The 20,899-nt window shown below is 44.9% G+C and overlaps 1 protein-coding gene across 1 annotated transcript in view; it reads left to right on the top strand.

Annotated features, from left to right (window-relative positions):
• LOC121570013 (MAGUK p55 subfamily member 7-like) overlaps positions 1–20,899 on the top strand; it is a 255,999-nt gene that overhangs the window by 214,583 nt on the left and 20,517 nt on the right. Inside the window, exons 13-15 of the mRNA XM_041881459.1 lie at positions 1,375–1,545; positions 7,492–7,572; positions 17,203–17,296. Of these exons, the coding sequence (XP_041737393.1) occupies positions 1,375–1,545; positions 7,492–7,572; positions 17,203–17,296 (346 nt within the window). The remainder of the gene's footprint in view (positions 1–1,374; positions 1,546–7,491; positions 7,573–17,202; positions 17,297–20,899) is intronic.

The following is a 20,899-nucleotide window of genomic DNA, read 5'->3' as shown; positions in this document are numbered from 1 at the left end:
GTATTCACACCCCTGAGTCAATACTTTCTAGAAGCACCTTTGGCAGCAATTACAGCTGTGAGTCTTTCTGGGTAAGTCTCTAAGAGCTTTCCACACTTGGATTGTGCAACATTTGGCTAATATTATTTTCAAAATTCTAGACAACCATTTTCAGGTCTTGCCATAGATTCTCAAGTAGATTTAAGTCAAAACTGTAACTTGGCCACTGAGGAACATTCACTGTATTCTTGGTAAGCAACTGGCCTTGTGTTTTAGGTTATTGTCCTTCTGAAAGGTGATTTCATCTCCCAGTGTCTGGTGGAAAGCAGACTGAACCAGGTTTTCCTCTAGGATTTTGCCTGTGCTTAGCTCCATTCCATTTTTTTTAAAGTCCTGAAAACTCCCCAGTCCTTAACAAGTGTAAGCATAACCATAACATGATGCAGCCACCACTATGCTTGAAAATATGGAGAGTGGTACTCCAGTAATGTGTCGTATTGGATTTGCCCCAAACATAACACTGTATTCAGGACAAAAAGTGAATTGCTTTGCTACATTTTTGACTTTACTTTATTGCCTTGTTGCAAACAGGATGCATGTTTTCTGTACAGGCTTCCTTCTTTTCACTCTTTCAGTTAGGTTAGTAATTGTGGAGTAACTACAATATTGTTGATCCATCCTCAGTTTTCTCCTATCACAGCCATTAAACTCTGTAACTGTTTTAAAGTCACCTCATGATGAAATCCCTGAGCGGTTTCCGTCCTCTCCAGCAACTGAGTTAGGAAAGATGCCTGTATCTTTGTAGTGACATGCTCAAAGGGAGGTTTATTTTGACCCATCTCCCAATAGGTGCCCTTCTTTGCGAGGCATTGGAAAACCTCCCTGGTCTTTGTAGTTGAATCTGTGTTTGAAATTCACTGCTCGACTGAGGGACCTTCTAGATAATTGTATGTGTGGGGTACAGAGATGAGGTAGTCATTCAAAAATCATATTAAACACTATTATTGCACACTGAGTGTGTCCATGCAACTTATTATGTGACGTGTAAAGCACATTTTTACTCCTGAACTTATTTAGGCTTGCCATAACACATGGGTTGAATACTTATTGACTCAAGACATTTCAGCTTTACATTTTCAATGAATTTGTAAAAACATAATTCCACTTTGACATTATGGGGTATTGTGTGCAGGCCAGAGACCCAAAAATCTCAATTTAATCAATTTTAAATTCAGGCTGTAACACAACAAATTGTGGAAAAGGTAAAAGGGTGTGAATAGTTTCTGAGGGCACTGGTACATACTGTATACACACAGCCTCCTCTCTTCCCCTTACTAACTGACCAAACTTATTCTCTCTTTCTCGCTCCCCCCTCCATCTCTCTTTGATTTGTAGCTGGTTTTCGCCGGAGCTTCCGCCTCAGCAGGCGAGACAAGAAGACCAACAAATCCATGTATGAGTGTAAGAAGAGTGAGCAGTACGACATGGCTGACGTGCCCACCTACGAGGAGGTGACTCCCCACCGCAGGCAGAATGGGGCCAAGCACAGGCTGGTAGTCCTCGTCGGTGAGTAACACACGCACACACACACACACACACACACACACACACACACACAGTCACACACATACAAACAGGCCATGGCAGAGCGCGGTGCCAAGTAACTGACTAACTGACTACTGCCACCATTGGGGGATTGGGAGCAGGGGGACTGGGCTGGTGGTCCTGCTGTAGTCGGTGAGTAACTGACTACTGCCACCATGGGATACCAGGGGACTATTAGGCTTTTGGAATTGGCAATGCAGAGGCCATCGTTTAAGTCTAAAACTGGTTTCCCCAGAAAGAGAGAGAGAGAGAGAGAGAGAGTGAAAGAAAGGGAGAGAGAGCTTGAGAGAGAGAGGCTGTTTTCTTTTTCTTTGTGGGAGGGTAGATCAGCTTTAATATTCCAGATAGATTGTAGGTTCCATCAATTGAATTGTGTGCATCATTTCTAATCCCCCTTATTTTTATTTTGGTTCTCTCACCCTACCATCCCTACCCTGATCGGAGTAAACTAACAGATAACAATACTTATACTGCTACTTACAGCTTTTTTCCTCTCACATCTAAATAATTATATTCCTAATTTCCTCTTTCTTCAAGTGCTGGATTTTCACCCACAGCAGCCAACCCAACATTTATTCTGATTTTAACTCCAACCCTCCAATGTGCACAGATTAACCCATCTTTCCCAGTGTAATGCCATTTAGCTATTTCCTTTTGCAATATATCCCTCCATTTTACTACGATGTCTTACAAGGGTCCTGAACCTCCCTATTTGTAAATGTTCTATCGATATTGCCCTAAAAATAAATGCTTTACCCAAAAGTATAATGATATTTCCCATTGACTGATCGTGGTTGTTCAGATCCCCTAACAATACAGTTTGCAGGTCCATCTGAACCCTGATATTATGAGAGAGAGAGAGAGAGAGAGAGAGAGAGAGAGAGAGAGAGGAGAGGAGAGAGAGAGAGAGAGAGAGAGAGAGAGAGAGAGAGAGAGAGAGAGAGAGAGAGAGAGAGAGAGAGAGAGAGAGAGAGAACCCCTTAACTTTTAAAGCCCTGGTGGAATCTACAGCACAGGGCTGGCAGGCTGGGGGTTCAGTCATATTTTGTGCTTTTAATTTACAGCACCTTGCTCTGACTCTCAATGTTCATTTTCCCTCTTTAGACTGCAGAATAGTTAACAGTTGCCTTTAAGGCTGGTATTACAAAGTCCTCCAGAAGGCTTTTTAAAGTGCCAAAATCTTGAAATGAAGTTAGCCGCGTTTTTTTTATTGTTTCTTCTGTAGCTTTGAGAAAAGCATTGTGCCAACGACTGGTGGAACAATAACGTTAAGCCCAGGTGCAACAGAATTAAAACCTGAATAGAAATATTGGAACTATTATTGCAAATGACACGAATAATGAATGTTTACCTCACACATCGCTTTTTCTTCTCAAGGTTAGAAGTCCTACTGATCGGTGCAGCTGGATATGAATCATTCTTCATTCTGACGATATTGCTCTCTTTCTTTTTGATGCTCTTATTAACAGAAGAAACAGAGAGGCTTGTGTTGCAGCAAGGCTGTTTTAGTATTATTGACCAGGCCTTGGTATAGTGAAACACAGTGGTATGAACTTCATCATAGGGTGTTGCTAATTAGCTAGCCCATTTTCTTGCCAGGCAGTATGTCCGGTTGTGCAACACAGTGGAAGCCGCCACAGCCTCTCTCTCCTCTCCTCTGTCACGCTAATGTAAATATTTTCAATTCACTTCTGTAATTTGGACGACAACCTGTGGACAATTTCACACCTAACAAAGCAAAGGGCCAAGGAAAGATCAGATGTATGTTTTCCCTTCTTTATGCTTTCCTTTCTTTTTTCTCCCTGAAGTTCTCTCACTTTTTCTTATAAGGAACTCATGAGGAACTCTCTCTCTCTCTTCCTCCATCTCTCTCCATTTTAAACATCAGGCGCCTAGTGGTCCAGAGGAAAGTGAAGTCGGCGTGTAGGTCCTCCAAACACGACCATGCAGTCTTCTGTGCTGAGCTTTCTTTGGCCCCATCCCCGTTCCTCTTTCCATCTCCGCTGACACACACACCCACACTCCACTCAAACGTAACGCAGTATTCTTCTCATTGTTTCCTATTGGAAGGAAGGTCCCTGGAGCATCCGACATCCCTCTAGTTATTTATTCATCAATGTGGATGTAAAGTAAAGAATAATCGTTAACGAACAAAGTAAACCCTATACCTTCCGTACTCTTATTAGAATGGATGTCGGTAACCGAGAGATTGCATTTCAAAGGACGAATCAAGATGCTTATCTGTGGGGCCAATGAAGATATATTTTACACATACACAGTTCACTGAAAACCACTGACGTTTTCTCAAATTAAACTGATTATTTATCAGAGCCTATTTATCTGTTTGCCTCTACATTCTTCCCTGTTTTACTATAAAGCTAAGCTCAATTTAGTTTAGATATAGATATACTTACAGTAAGTGGAATAATTTAATAAATTGACTGAGATGTAATGCATTTATAAGAAGAAAAAGGTTACGCAGTGTAGATATTTTTGCTTTCAGTAGTAGGGTGAAGTGGCCTTATGATATTGTTCAGCATATAGTTGTCGTCCTAGGCTTATTGGGCTGAACAGAGCAGTGTAGGCAGGGGGACACTGAAGTTACCCTAGCCCTGCCTGCCCTGTCTAGCTGGGTCGTAGGAGGCAGTGGAGGTTGGATAGGCCTCACACCATCCACATCGCCCCTCCACTCCCCCTCAGCTCTAACTCTTTGTGATGTGCTCTGCGTTTGGCCCGGAAGTTATTAAGACTTCAGATATTAAAGGCTGTTTCTCTAATGAGGGCAGTAATGCAGGCTGACACTTTTACTGGCACTGCAACCTGCCTGCCTGTAGCGTGGTAGATGAGGGCAGGAGCACTGACCCACCACGTTCCCTCCTTCCTGATGGCTTGGGGAGAGACGCAATACAACACAACTCAACACACTATAACAATCAAGTATAATTCAGAAACAAGTTGCAAAGAAATATGCTTTTTTATTGGGGCTTTTTTATTTTATAAGGTTGCCATTGTATTGGAGATTGTTAAAAACAAACAATGCACAATAGAGCAGTCTCTGTTTCTTTCTGCTAGTTCTGACAATAAGCACCAGACCAGAGACCACAGTGTAGTGTAGGCCTCACAGGCAGCTTGTGTTTGTGTGTGTGTGCGCGCGTCCGGTACTGAACGATAGTGCAAATGGAATCCACCACAGGCCTTAATGGCTTTCCGATGCATTCTGAAGAATGTCCTCCACCGTACATCAGATGTAGAGATAGTGAGAGACTGTCCCAAATGGCACCCTATTCCCTATAGGTCATGTTCAAAAGTAGTGCACTATTAAGGGTATAGGGTGCCATTTGGGACTCAGCCAGAAAGTGCCTGGCGAGGGAGCGATGTAGAAGGTGAGAATAGTGTAATGAGAGAGGTAGAAGTGTAAGGGAGCGTGAGCCGTTTGTCATTCCACATTGAGGTGCTCGTAGTGTGGCCTGACGCCGCCGGGACGAGGGGCCAACAACCACCGCTGCTCAGCTCTACTCCGCTCTTCTTCAGACAAACAACCGTGATAGAACTAAAAACTCTGGTGTCTGGGGTTATGTACCAAATGGCACTCTATTCTCTTTATAGTGCACTACCCTATCGGCCCTGGTCAAAAGTATTGCACTATAAAGGGAATAGACTGCCATTTGGGAACCAGACCTAAACTCGGGGCCTTGCCGCTGGGAGCTGGGGGGTAGTAGCATGGCGGCCTGCAGCCTGCTTCTCTGTCTTACCACTGTGCGGAGATACGGGTCATAAAAGGCCTGTATTAGTACTCTCCAGCGCCTTTAACACCTACAACAACACGCCAGATCACCGCCGCCAAACACACACACACACATCCTTTTTTAGACAGCACAGTCACACACACATCATTCTTTAAACAGCACAGTCTAATTCCTCGTGGTCTCTCAAAACAAATGTAAAAAGTTAACTGTGTTTCCTCGTCTTAATAAATCTACGCAGTGAGGAGCGTCAAGACCCTTTTGGACTTTTTCTCTAAAAACTCTCCTGAACGATTGATTGCTGTCTTCAGGCGGCCATGTGCTGTTTATGTGAGATGGCGACCGCACTTTGCTAGAGCCCGGCGGCCCGCGTTATTGGTCGATTTCTCATTTTTTTGTTTCTTTTCTTATTTTTTACACAGGGAATGGAGGATGAATGTGCTGAGGAAACAGCTTTTATCACTTACAGGGACCATGTGACGGAGGACATGTGTGGCCAAGCGGTAAACTAGGGCTGTGTCTCAAATGGCACTCTATTGTCTATGTAGTGCACTACTTTTGACCAGGGCTCATAGGGAATAGGATGCCATTTGGGAAGCAGCGTAGGACTAGAGAGTGTTACGAGTGTTATTGTCTGTCTGCATCAGGGCATCATTCAGGCCTGTTTGTGTGTCTGTGTGTGTGTGCGCGTGCAGAGAAAGACTTTATCTGTGTGGCCTGAGGTGGCTCTCTGTCTCGTTCACACACACACAGGCTCTAAAAGGCAGTCTATGTTTGCATCAGCTTAAAACCTCTCTGGATGGGGGAGGGGGGGGGGGGGTGTAGGTGAACACACCAGATAGGACTGAGACAAACAGACAGGGAAATTAGGATCTACACTCTGATGTCTAACAGTACAGCGCTTGTGTTCAACTTCAGCTTATAACCCCATCTCACTCTTTTTTTCTCTCTCTCCCGCTCTCTTTTTCCACCTCATCCACATCAGTGAGTGAACTCAATGTCTATTTGTTTTAGGTGGCAGTCTGCTAAACACATTTGCCTGCGAAAATGAATTTCCAATAGGGCCTGATGCATTCGTAGTGCCTGCCCAGAACGACGACCATGTCAGGAATTCCGTCCAGGATCAACCCTGCCTTTGTGCCTTTCTACAGGCAGACTGTAGGGAGCTGCTGTGGAGCTAGCTGCCGTGGTAACGCTTCTAGAACCAGGGGCATGGAACCTTGTACTTCCGTAATTGATTCTTGTCCACACTATTTGAAGACATCGATATGGAGTCTGTTTGAATTAGCCTCATATATCAGCTTAGCCATTCCTGCTGAAGTCATATCGTATAGCTTTTCAGGAGGGTGGAGAGGGAGACCGGGGGTAGAGAGAGAGGGGGAGAGGTCAGAGGTGGGAGCGCCAGGGTTGGTGTTTTGGAAAAGGCGCAAGGCTCTGGAGCCGCAGACAAATCTTTCTCCTTCCCTCCATCCATCCCTATCACCCTCTCTCTCTCTCTCTCTCTCTCTCGCCCTATCCCTCCCTCACTCCATCCCTACTGCTCTCCTCCCCTTCCTCCCTCCCTCTCTCCAGTAGATGTGATGGAAAACCCAGCTGCCCACTGGGACAGATCCTTGTTGATTTTTCAGGCTGTTCAGGGAAACACAACAAAGTGCTCTCTTGGCAGGCCCCTTTAGTCCTGCACTCCTCTCTCTCCCTCCCTCGCTCCTCTCCTCCTATTCTCCTCCTCTCACTACACCCCAGTCATATTTACAGTAGTGAGAGCACAGAGGTCTCGGTCAGTGAGTTTCACAATCTGGCCCTCTCAGTTCCAAACCGTGGACCAAGGTGTTTGTATGTGTGTGGGGCTGCCTAGGTCTGTAAACACCAGCACACAAATGGTTGGTGCTGAAACTTGACCTGAGCTCCATCTATCAGTGTCTGTCATTGGCGTATGGGACGGAAAGCATTCCGCTACGCTGCGTCCCGTCCTGGACCTGGCCTCCACACTGCCTCTCTTCTCCGGCCTGGCCTCTCGCTAGGCCATCTTTATTATGGGGAGGCAGTGATGACTGCATGACTGATGTTGTTTTAATGATGCTAAACTCCTTCTCTCTCTTCCTCCCTTCCTCCGTCCCTCTCTGCCTCTCTCTCTTGCTCTCTCTTTCTCTTTGTCTCTCTCTAGGTCCCGCGGGGGTAGGTCTAAATGAGCTGAAGAGGAAGCTGCTGATCTCTGACCCCCAACACTTCAGCGTTACCGTGCCGCGTAAGTCTACCCGCTGGTGACCCGTAGTTGCAATTAGACACACACTCACACACACACACACACACACACACATACACACGTGTTTCCACCCGCCGCTGACCCAGACTGGTGGAGGAGTGTGTGTCCACCCGCCGCTGACCCAGACTGGTGGAGGAGTGTGTGTCCACCCGCCGCTGACCCAGACTGGTGGAGGAGTGTGTGTCCACCCGCCGCTGACCCGTAGACTAGAACCTCTCTGCCAGACCAGGAGTGTGTGTGTGTTGAGGGGGGGTTCTCTTCGGTTGTGGTCAGTCTGAGTTTAGACCTCTTCTCCTCCATATGTTTCTGATCCATATATTGGCAGATGGTTTTAGGGTCTGAAGTAGTCATTTGGTTTCCTCCTCAGCCTCTCCTACCATCCCCAGGCAGTGAGACAGACAGGCAGGCAGACAGACAACAGGATGGATGCCCTTGTCTTTGTAATCAATAATAATAGAAGCTCTGGTCTGTATCAGATGGTTATGGAGACAAGTTGCTCTGGGTGCATCCCAAATGACACCCTGTTCACTATGTAGTGCATTACTTTTGAGCAGGGCAGATAAAGCTGTGTACAAAATATTTGACATAGACTGACCAGGTGAAATTGTTTTATTTTACTAGTTAAGTTGACTGATAACTCATTCTCATTTACAGCAACGACCTGAGGAATAGTTACAGGAATTAATGAGCCAATTGGAAGCTGGGGATGATTAGGTGGCCATGATGGTATGAGGGCGAGATTGGGAATTTAGTCAGGACATCGGGGTTAACACCCCTACTCTTACGATAAGTGCTATGGGATCTTTAGTGACCACAGAGAGTCAGGATATCTGTTTAACGTCCCATCCGAAAGACGGCATCCTACACAAGGCAATGTCCCCAATCACTGCCCTGGGATCTTTTTTTTTTACCAGAGGAAAGACTGTCTCCTACTTGCCCTCCAATACCACTTCCAGTAGCATCTGGTCTCCCATCCAGGGACCAACCCTGCTTAGCATCAGAGGCAAGCCAGCAGTGGGATGCAGTGTGGTATGCTGCTTGCCAAAAGCTATGATCCCTTATTGATGTCATCTGTTCAATCCACTTTAATCAGTGTAGATGAAGGGGAGGAGACCGGTTAAAGAAAGATTTTGAAGCCTTGAGACAATTGTGACATGGATTGTGTATGTGTGCCATTCAGAGGGTGAATGGGCAATACAAAATATTTAAGTGCCATGTGCTCCGGTTTAAGTGTGTCAAGAACTGCAAAGCTGCTGAGTTTTTCACGCTCAACTGTTTCCCATGTGTATCAAGAATGGTCCACCACCAAAAGGACATCCAACCAACTTGACACAACTGTGGGAAGCATTGAAGTCAACATAGCTTTTGACACCTTGTATTCCATGCCCCGACTAATTGAGGCTGTTCTGAGGGCAAAGGGGGTGCTACTCAATATTAGGAAGGTGTTCCTAATGTTTTGTACACTCAGTGTATAGGGAATAGGGTACCATTTGGGACGGACACTCTGTCTAGTTTCTGGCTGGTAGTGTAAACTGAACGTACATGGTGCCAGGTTAGATTCTAAACTGAGGCCAAATGCCCCCTGTGATTTTTAAACTGGTAAGAAATCGGACAATCACCCTGGATGAAGGGTGTTTAGCGTTCTGCTGACAGTTTTGTTTTCGCATTCGTGGGTGTTGATAAGGGTGAAGGGCCATAGACCCATGCACGGAGGCACACACACACTCACACACAGACACACTCACAAACACTGAGCTGTCTGGGGGTGACTAACACCAAGGCATTGCTCTCAGGCTGGACGACTGTGCATCTCAAGGCCCCAGGCCTCCAGGCAGACACACACACACTCTCTCTCTCACACACACACTCTCCGACCCAGGCGAGTGGAGTGGTTCTCCTCCTAACTGTGTAATTGTCTGTTTTTCACGGCCCGTATGACAAGGCCAGAGTGATGGAGGAAATGGTGCTTTATTTTCTACTTCCTGAAAAAATGCCATTCCACTGCCTCATGTTTTGGCACCACCACTGTGCTCCCTTCCTCTCTCTCTCTCCTCTCCCTCCTCACTCTCCCCCTCCAACTCTCTCTCCCCGACCATGTTCCCTTACCCTCTATCCCCCTCTCTCGCTCCCTCTCTCTCTCCCCCTTTCCCTCCGTCTATAAGAACTAAATGACAGCTTGCCATAATTCTGGACACCATCCAGCACCATGATGCTTGTGACTTTGACTCACACCGCTGCTAGAGTTTTTTGAGTTTGTAACTTTTTCTAGGGGTTTTTTCAGCGTGGAGGAGCAAAAAACTATTTCTGAGCCCACAAGCCCTAACCAAGGAACAAATTAAATGGTTTGATTTATGTATTTAAGGAGAGGAATTGCGTATTTACTGCAGACTAGCTGGCAAATGTGCGAGGAGGAGAGGAAAAAGGGAAACTGTTGATATTAATTGCCATGATTGTAACATGCAGCGTGGCATAATGGATGTGTCCCATTCTACGTCTGACACTTGAAATGTCACTGGTATTAAAATCCCATCGCAGTCACTCTTTTCCCCATAATTCCTGCTGTTAATTGTTCACAAATATGTCTAATAGGCCCCAGACATAGTCTAACCCCTTATAGATGATGACATACAGTATACTGTGCTAGACCTCTGTGTTTCATTGAGAGGGAAAAGGGTATTGGAAAGTATCTCTTTTCCCCATTTTTATTTGATCACTGCCAACGTATGGACTACAGATGGATATATTTAACACTTGCTGTTGTTTTAGATTAAAAGCCAAAAAAGCATTACCCCCTTTTGTTAATAAAATAATATACAGTGGGGAAAAAAGTATTTAGTCAGCCACCAATTGTGCAAGTTCTCCCACTTAAAAAGATGAGAGAGGCCTGTAATTTTCATCATAGGTACACATCAACTATGACAGACAAAATGAGAAAAAAAATCCAGAAGATCACATTGTAGGATTTTTAATGAATTTATTTGCAAATTATGGTGGAAAATAAGTATTTGGTCAATAACAAAAGTTTCTCAATACTTTGTTATATACCCTTTGTTGGCAATGTCACAGGTCAAACGTTCTCTTTAAGTCTTCACAAGGTTTTCACACACTGTTGCTGGTATTTTGGCCCATTCCTCCATGCAGATCTCCTCTAGAGCAGTGATGTTTTGGGGCTGTCGCTGGGCAACACAGACTTTCAACTCCCTCCAAAGATTTTCTATGGGGTTGAGATCTGGAGACTGGCTAGGCCACTCCAGGACCTTGAAATGCTTCTTACAAAGCCACTCCTTCGTTGCCCGGGCGGTGTGTTTGGGATCATTGTCATGCTGAAAGACCCAGCCACGTTTCATCTTCAATGCCCTTGCTGATGGAAGGAGGTTTTCACTCAAAATCTCACGATACATGGCCCCATTCATTCTTTCCTTTACACGGATCAGTCGTCCTGGTCCCTTTGCAGAAAAGCAGCCCCAAAGCATGATGTTTCCACCCCCATACTTCATAGTAGGTATGGTGTTCTTTGGATGCAACTCAGCATTCTTTGTCCTCCAAACACGACGAGTTGAGTTTTGACCAAAAAGTTATATTTTGGTTTCATCTGACCATATGACATTCTCCCAAACCTCTTCTGGATCATCCAAATGCACACTAGCAAACTTCAGATGGGCCTGGACATGTTCTTGCTTAAGCAGGGGGACACGTCTGCACTGCAGGATTTGAGTCCCTGGCGACGTAGTGTGTTACTGATGGTAGGCTTTGTTACTTTGGTCCCAGCTCTCTGCAGGTCATTCACTAGGTCCCCCTGTGTGGTTCTGGGATTTTTGCTCACCGTTCTTGTGATCATTTTGACCCCACGGGGTGAGATCTTGCGTGGAGCCCCAGATTGAGGGAGATTATCAGTGGTCTTGTATGTCTTCCATTTCCTAATAATTGCTCCCACAGTTGATTTCTTCAAACCAAGCTGCTTACTTATTGCAGATTCAGTCTTCCCAGCCTGGTGCAGGTCTACAATTTTGTTTCTGGTGTCCTTTGACAGCTCTTTGGTCTTGGCCATAGTGGAGTTTGGAGTGTGACTGTTTGAGGTTGTGGACAGGAGTCTTTTATACTGATAACAAGTTCAAACAGGTGCCATTAATACAGGTAACGAGTGGAGGACAGAGGAGCCTCTTAAAGAAGAAGTTACAGGTCTGTGAGAGCCAGAAATCTTGCTTGTTTGTAGGTGACCAAATACTTATTTTCCACCATAATTTGCAAATAAATTCATTAAAAATCCTACAATGTGATTTTCTGGATTTTTTCCCCTCAATTTGTCTGTCATAGTTGACGTGTACCTATGATGAAAATTACAGGCCTCTCTCATCTTTTTAAGTGGGAGAACTTTCATAATTGGTGGCTGACTAAATACTTTTTTACCCCACTGTATATATATATCAGAAGTTAAGGCTTTTTCTAACCTCCCTGTGTGTGTAAAATGTAAACCAGCCTTCAGCCAGCCATTCAGTAACACAAAAATTATTGCAATAAGCCATTAGGATAGGGGTTAAACATTTTGATTTGAGGCCAGAACCACTGACAAATATTTTCCATGATTGGGGAATGAAATTCATTTCAGATTCCTTTGTTGCACTGTAAATATGTCCTATGCCACTAAGCAGATGCTAAATAATATGGATTTAATTTGTCTATATGTACTGAAAGCACTGGCGTAGCGGAAGCCCCTGCAGCCCACGCAAGGCGGGGGGGCCCACGAGCTCTGGGGGCCCATGCGCCCGTCATCTCACACCAATGTCTACATTTTATGATGTATTTTAATAAATCATTTTGACAGTAACCCTCCTTTTTTATTTCCCCATGTAGCAAGTAAAGTGTTTGTGTTGTCCAATTTACACTGAACAAAAATATAAAAGCAACATGCAACAATTTCAAAGATTTTACTGAGTTACAGTTCATATAAGGAAATCAGTCAATTGAAATGAATTCATTAGGCCCTAATCTATGGATATCACATGACTGGAAATACAGATATGCATCAGTTGGTCACAAATACATATTTTTTTTAAGTAAAGGCGTAGATCAGAAAACTAGTCAGTATCTGGTGTGATCACCATTTGCCTCATGCTGCGCGACACATCTCCTTCGCATAGAGTTGATCAGGCTGTTGATTTTGGCCTATGGAATGTTGTCCCACTCCTCTTCAATGGCTGTGCGAAGTGGCTGGATATTGGCGGGAACACGCTGTCGTGCACGTCGATCCAGAGCATCCCAAACATGCTCAATGGGTGACATGTCTAGTGAGTATGCAGGCCATGGAAGAACTGGGACATTTTCAGCTTCCAGGAATTGTGTACAGATCCTTGTCACATGGGGCCGTGCATTATCATGCTGAAACATGAGGTGATGGCGGCGGATGAATCGCATGACAATGGTCCTCAAGATCTCGTCACGGTATCTCTGTGCATTCAAATTGCCATTAATAAAATGCAATTGTGTTCGTTGTCTGTAGCTTGTGCAGAAATTCAATTATCTGGCAACAGCTCTGGTGGACATTTCTGCAGTCAGCATGCCAATTGCACGCTCCCTCAACTTGAGACATCTCTGGCATTGTGTTGTGTGACAAAACTGCACATTTTAGAGTGGCTTTTTATTGTATCCAGCACAAGGTGCACCTGTGTAATGATCATGCTGTTTAATCAGCTTCTTGATATGCCACACCTGTCAGGTGGATGGATTATCTTGGCAAAGGAGAAATGCTCACTAACAGCTATGTAAACAAATTTGTGCACAACATTTGAGAGAAATACGCTTTTTGTGGTGTGTATGGAACATTTCTGGGATCTTTTATTTCAGCTCATGAAACATGGGACCAACACTTTACATATATTTTTGTTCAGTATACAGGGGTAATAGGTGAGTCAGACAGACAATATCGTTTTCATGCATCTAATTAGCCTATTTCTCAGCGGCGCCGGTGGCAGCCCGCCTCAGCCTCCTCACCTAATTGGCTATCAAGTTTTTTTTTAAGTTACGTGAATGAGGTCGGACTCGAATGGAGAGTGAGTGCATTATTCAAGATGGATAAACAAAAGGCAAGACCAAGTGATGCACAAAAAATGCCGCAAATAAGCTTTATTTGATCAAGCTCGTGCCAAGCTACTGAAGATCAGCAAAGCTACCACCTCGTCCTCAACTCACGAATCACCATCACAGGTGGAAGCTAGTAGGCCTACTTATGCAGCAGCTAACACGAGCAGCCTCCGAGTCCCAACAGAGACCTCACCGCCCGGAACCGGCAATGACAGTGACCTTGCTCCTCCTCTTCTTCCTCCCCTTGAGAATAGTGACAGTTCCTCAAGTGAGAGTGCCGGCCCTCCACCTCCCCTCTCCCAGAAAACCAAGCTGATGACTGCCAGACCCAGCGGCGCTCATAAGAGCGACCCCCTTTCTGTGAACACTGGTTAGCCTACGAGGTATGATACGGATATCCCTGACAGCGTGGAGTCCGAGTTCCAATGTGTAATAGAAATAGGCTACCAGCTAAATACTGTATATAGCTATAGATAGACTAGTACGCTAGACTGCATTGTCTGCATAATGAAACAATCCCTAGTAAACTATTGTGTTGATGGTGGATTGATTGTATTATTTGGCATTAATTTACTGGTTTTACGCAGCACAAACTTTCTATCCAAGCTGTGAGAGAGCGCAAGGATGGCGAAGGTTGGCTATAGGCCTGCAGGACAGTTGTATATACAAAAATAAATAAATTGGTTAATGGTTACTGATTAGTATGCTGTTGCATCGACAATTCATTTTACAATCTGCAATGTAAAAATGTCCCACTTTAATTACTCAACAAGTAAATACATTAGTGTCGCCAGCCAGCATTCTAAATAGCAGCATTGCAACAGCGTAGGCCTATAGCTTTGTGAAACATAAACGTTAGGCTTAACATGAGAAAATGACTACCAAATAAAAATGAAATCCAAACTCAGACTTTGCGGGGGTCCAGAGAAACTGCACTATGCCAGTGAGTGTGTACTCCTCATCCCGGTTTCGGAGGCATAAATATATGTTATCTTACAATAGTCTGGCCTCTTAGTTTTTTCCAACTGTTACTGAAGTTGAATGCCTAGTCTGTTGATGATTACTTGATTATTTGCAGAGTCCAGTTCTTCCTCTCCTCTCTTTCGGGAAGGATCGATTTACCGGTTTCAAACTGAGCAACAGACCCAGTAGGTGTTTGTCCATGAACTCCACTGGCCACTCATATACAGTGGGGGAAAAAAGTATTTAGTCAGCCACCAATTGTGCAAGTTCTCCCACTTAAAAAGATGAGAGAAAAAGATGAGAGAGGCCTGTAATTTTCATCATAGGTACACGTCAACTATGACAGACAAATGAGAAAAGAAATATCCAGAAAATCACATTGTAGGATTTTTAATGAATTTATTTGCAAATTATGGTGGAAAATAAGTATTTGGTCAATAACAAAAGTTTCTCAATACTTTGTTATATACCTTTTGTTGGCAATGACACAGGTCAAATGTTTTCTGTAAGTCTTCACAAGGTTTTCACACACTGTTGCTGGTATTTTGGCCCATTCCTCCATGCAGATCTCCTCTAGAGCAGTGATGTTTTGGGGCTGTCGCTGGGCAACACAGACTTTCAACTCCCTCCAAAGATTTTCTTTGGGGTTGAGATCTGGAGACTGGCTAGGCCACTCCAGGACCTTGAAATGCTTCTTACGAAGCCACTCCTTCGTTGCCCGGGCGGTGTGTTTGGGATCATTGTCATGCTGAAAGACCCAGCCACGTTTCATCTTCAATGCCCTTGCTGATGGAAGGAGGTTTTCACTCAAAATCTCACAATACATGGCCCCAACATTCTTTCCTTTACACGGATCAGTCATCCTGGTCCCTTTGCAGAAAAACAGCCCCAAAGCATGATGTTTCCACCCCCATGCTTCACAGTAGGTATGGTGTTCTTTGGATGCAACTCAGCATTCTTTGTCCTCCAAACACGACGAGTTGAGTTTTTACCAAAAAGTTATATTTTGGTTTCATCTGACCATATGACATTCTCCCAATCCTCTTCTGGATCATCCAAATGCACTCTAGCAAACTTCAGACGGGCCTGGACATGTACTGGCTTAAGCAGGGGGACACGTCTGGCACTGCAGGATTTGAGTCCCTGGCGGCGTAGTGTGTTACTGATGGTAGGCTTTGTTACTTTGGTCCCAGCTCTCTGCAGGTCATTCACTAGGTCCCCCATGTGGTTCTGGGATTTTTGCTCACCGTTCTTGTGATCATTTTGACCCCACGGGGTGAGATCTTGCGTGGAGCCCCAGATCGAGGGAGATTATCAGTGGTCTTGTAGGTCTTCCATTTCCTAATAATTGCTCCCACAGTTGATTTCTTCAAACCAAGCTGCTTACCTATTGCAGATTCAGTCTTCCCAGCCTGGTGCAGGTCTACAATTTTGTTTCTGGTGTCCTTTGACAGCTCTTTGGTCTTGGCCATAGTGGAGTTTGGAGTGTGACTGTTTGAGGTTGTGGACAGGTGTCTTTTATACTGATAACAAGTTCAAACAGGTGCCATTAATACAGGTAACGAGTGGAGGACAGAGGAGCCTCTTAAAGAAGAAGTTACAGGTCTGTGAGAGCCAGAAATCTTGCTTGTTTGTAGGTGACCAAATACTTATTTTCCACCATAATTTGCAAATAAATTCATAAAAAATCCTACAATGTGATTTTCTGGATTTTTTTGCCTCAATTTGTCTGTCATAGTTGACGTGTACCTATGATGAAAATTACAGGCCTCTCTCATCTTTTTAAGTGGGAGAACTTGCACAATTGGTGGCTGACTAAATACTTTTTTCCCCCACTGTAACAACATACAGTATGGAAAAATAACAAGTTAGTCGCTGTCCCTCCACTCTGTTCCGACAACTTAGGCCACATCCCAGAAAGGGCCACATCTCAGGCACACGCCAAATTAGAAGAAAAAATATGAGGAAAAAATTGTAAACCTGGCATGGCGGTTGCAGGAACGGTGATAAAAGTTTAATAGTTTATTTTGGAGCTGGTTGGAGCATGCAGACAATTTGTCTGAGGAGTGTAACGGAGTTGACCTCTGACCCCTGTAGCTCTCATTAAACAAGCAGCGTTTCAACGTCCACAGACGGCACAGAGGGACTTCTCGCCCCTCACAAATCCACTGGAGCCGGGCCAGTCCTCGCTGCTCTCACTCACACATACACAGTGTTTCCGCTCACGCTCCCTCCACGTGTCGCCCTTTTAATGGCAGAGGTTTATGGGGAAGTAAATGTAGGAACTGATCTTAATGAGAGTTACCCAACTCAATTATGTTACCCTCTCAGTCTCCATCTAATGGAACTGCTCCTGTGTGTGAATGCTTGTATGTGCTTGTCTGTGTGTGTGCAAGCAAATGTGTACACTACTGACTTATTACTGGGATGGTAATAAGGAAGGATTCATGTTAGAACTATGACTCAGAATGTCTGGATTAGTAGTGATGTCTCTCTCTCCATCCCTCTCTCTCTCTCCCCCCCTTTCTTTCTCCCCCCTCCCCCCTTCTCCCCTCTCTCCCTGTACTACAGACACCAGCCGGCCGAAGAGGAACCAGGAGAGTGACGGGGTGGAGTATCACTTCATCTCCAAAAATATATTTGAGACGGACATCCAAAACAACAAGTAAGTAGCGACCTTAAACAGCAGACATCTATAACCAGCCCTAATCTCATCTCTAATACAAAACACACCACATCAAATACATACTATCTGCATCCGTCCATTCCCACAGGCACAACAACTGTAATGTAACTATAACTATATATTTGGGATCCTCAGTATCTCTTTCTGGAATCAACCAAATTCTGCCATCTCCTACACCGCCACTATGTGCAGTGTAACTGAGAGACAGACTGGGGAAGGAGCTCAGCTGACGTGAACAGGGTTCTCTGTAAATAGACCAGGGCTCTCCCCTATGTCTCTACCTCTCTGAGTGTGAGGTGGTGCTTTGTAACAAAGCCCCCCTTTACAAGGGCCCCAAGGTCAGAGGGCCCCTCTCTGCCCTGTGTGTGTGTGTTTCTTTGAGGTGGCCCTGCGCCCCGTTGCCTGACACTCACACCCGGGAGCCGCTCTAACATTATGCGGGCAGACAAATTGAAACCGAAGTCGACATCCTTAGTGATGGATGCCTTCCCGCACTTAGTGATGGATGCCTTCCCGCCCTTAGTGATGGATGCCTTCCCGCCCTTAGTGATGGATGCCTTCCTGCCCTTCTCGCGCCCTAAAAAACACATGACATACACAGTAAGACACACGCACGCACACATACACACACAACACAACAAGATGGCTGGGGCGCTGAGTGTGCATAGAGTGTCAGTGCATGCCGAGGGAGTCTGGGACCAGGGTGGGGATGGCTGCCGTTTAATGGACTCTTAACCAACCGTGCTATTTTGTGTGTTTTTTCGCATTGTTTGTAACTTATTTTGTACATAATGTTGCTGCTACCGTCTCTTATGACCGAAAATAGCTTCTGGACATCAGAACAGCGATTACTCATCTTGAACTGGACGATTATTTTTTTTTTGAGTCGGACGAGAGGGATTTGCTCCAGACACCCGACAGGGCCCTCATCCCTGTCATTCGCAGTACAAAGAAAAGGAGATATCGCGGAAGGAGATCAGGATGCCTGGTAAGGAGCCGGCGACCAGTGGCTAATCTTCCTTTGCCATCGATACTATTGGCCAACTTACAATCTCTTGATAATAAAGTAGACGAACTACAAGCACCTATATCCTACCAACGGGACATTAAAAACGGTAATATCTTATGTTTCACAGAGTCGTGGCTGAACGAAGACATGGATAACATACAGCTGGCAGGTTATACCATGTATCGGCAGGATAGAACAGCAGCCTCTGGTAAGGCAAGGGGTGGCGGTCTATGTATATTTGTAAACAACAGCTGGTGCACGATATCTATGGAAGTCTCAATGTTTTGCTCGCCTGAGGTAGAGTATCACATGATAAGCTGTAGACCAGGGGTGTCAAACGTCCGGCCCGCGGGCCGGATCAGGCCCGCAAACGGGTTTAATCCGGCCCGCGAGATGATTTTGTAAAGAATAAAAATGAGCTGCAATTTTTCAATAAAATAAACTGCTGTTCCAATTGTGTCCACTGGATGGCACAATAGCAATTGTGTTAAGCAAGCAAACTGTTTATACCGGGGCAGAGCAAATAGGTCAAGCAAGTGCAGCCAGTCCGGATGAGCTACTTTGTTTTGCCCGCGATATTTATTACGGCTTCTACTTTTAACATTATGTGCTTTGGCACCCTCATTGCCCCAATATGTCTCTGTCAAAAAAGAGAAAAGTGGACGCAGAGTGTTCCAAGAAAAATTGTCATCCTTCTATTTATTCACGGAATTGAATGGGAAAGCTGTATGTTTGGTGTGTTCACAGCATGTTGCAGTGCTGAAAGAATATAACCTTCGTCGCCACTATGTGAGTCTTCATGCCGACAAATATGACAACTTTCAAGGACAGCGGAGAAGAGAGAAGGTGAATGAACTGTTGGTGGGTCTGAAGAAACAGCAGTCTGTGTTTACTCACAGCCGAGACATCAGTGATGCTGCAGTGAAAGCTAGCTACCTCATTGCTAATGAAATCGCAGTGGCTTCAAAACCATTTAGTGAGGGTGAATTTGTAAAAACATGCATGATGAAGGCAGCAGAGATTGTGTGCCCTGAAAAGCACCAGGCTTTTGCAAATATCAGCCTGACAAGAAACACAGTTGCAGACAGGATTTCTGATCTTTCAGTGGATTTGGACAGCCAGTTGAAGCAAAAAGTAAAGTCATTTATTGTGTTTTCGGTTGCAATTGATGAAAGCACGGACATTACAGATGTTGCACAACTGGCCATTTTCATCCGCGGAGTTGATGACACATTGACCGTCACCGAGGAGTTCGTCGAGTTGGTGCCGATGACAGATACAACGACAGCAGCTGATATTTTCACTGCACTCGTCGGCGTGCTGGACAGGGTCGGAGTGGACTGGTCCCGCGCTGTCAGCCTGGCTACAGATGGTGCGCCCTCAATGATCGGGAAAAAAGCAGGCGTTGTGACAAAGTTCAGAGAGAAAGTGCAATCTGCAAATGGAGGACGTGATTTTTGGACTTTTCACTGTATTTTGCACCAGGAGGCTTTGTGTTGCAAGTCATTAAAGATGGATAACGTCATGAAGGTGGTCATCCAAACTGTTAATTTCATCCGATCCAGAAGCCTGAATCACCGTCAGTTTGACAGCCTTCTCAGAGAGAAAGACCACATCTATGGCCTGCCATACCACACTGAGGTAAGATGGTTAAGCCGAGGTGCTGTGCTGAGGCGTTTCTTTGATTTACGAGAAGAAATTGAACAGTTCATGGAAGAAAAGGGCAAACCAGTGTTAGAATTTCATTCCGCAGAATGGATGCAGGACCTTGCATTTATGGTGGATGTTACAGAGCACCTGAATAACTTGAACAAACAGCTGCAAGGGTGCAACAAAGTTGCCACGCAGTATTATGACAGCATACGTTCTTTCAAGTTGAAGCTGTCATTGTGGGAGACGCAACTCGCCGGTGGTGATGCAGCTCACTTCCCCTGTCTGAAAAATGTGTGCGCGACCCAACATGTGGCAGACATGAAGCGGTTCAAATATAAAATAACGGGACTGTTAAGGGAGTTTGAGCAACGCTTTCAGATTTTGGTGAACTGGAGAAAGACTTCAAAGTTTTTTGTTCGCCATTCACCGTGAATCCCTCTGATCTGCCCGTCAGCATCCAACTCGAAATAATATACTTGCAGTGTGACTCGGATTTGAAGGGCAAATTTGCCGCAGCTGGCTTGGACACATTTTATCAGAATCTCTTGCCAGGTTACCCCAACTTGACAGCCCTCGCTGCAAAACTGTTGTGCATGTTTGGAACCACATATCTTTGTGAGCAAGTTCTCTGTAATGAGCATAAATAAAACAAAGCTGCGCTCAAGGCTCACGCACAAGCACTTGAATCACATCCTGAAGTTGGCTGCCACTCAGGATGTGACGCCTGATATTGATGCGCTGGTGAAAGCTAAAGATGCCAGGTATCAGGAGTCAAATAAACTATGCAACCCCACTTAAAGTGCTGCATGAGACACCCTGATATAGTTCTGTGATCTGTGATATACTTCTGTGAATCACTGAGGCATTGTGTGTTTGTGTGTTGTTTGTCCTCAGAATTTCAAATAACTTGAGGTGTTTTA

Source organism: Coregonus clupeaformis, chromosome 7 (assembly GCF_020615455.1).
Source record: "Coregonus clupeaformis isolate EN_2021a chromosome 7, ASM2061545v1, whole genome shotgun sequence".
Taxonomy (NCBI): Eukaryota; Metazoa; Chordata; class Actinopteri; order Salmoniformes; family Salmonidae; genus Coregonus; species Coregonus clupeaformis.
This window is presented reverse-complemented; position numbering and strand designations above follow the sequence as displayed.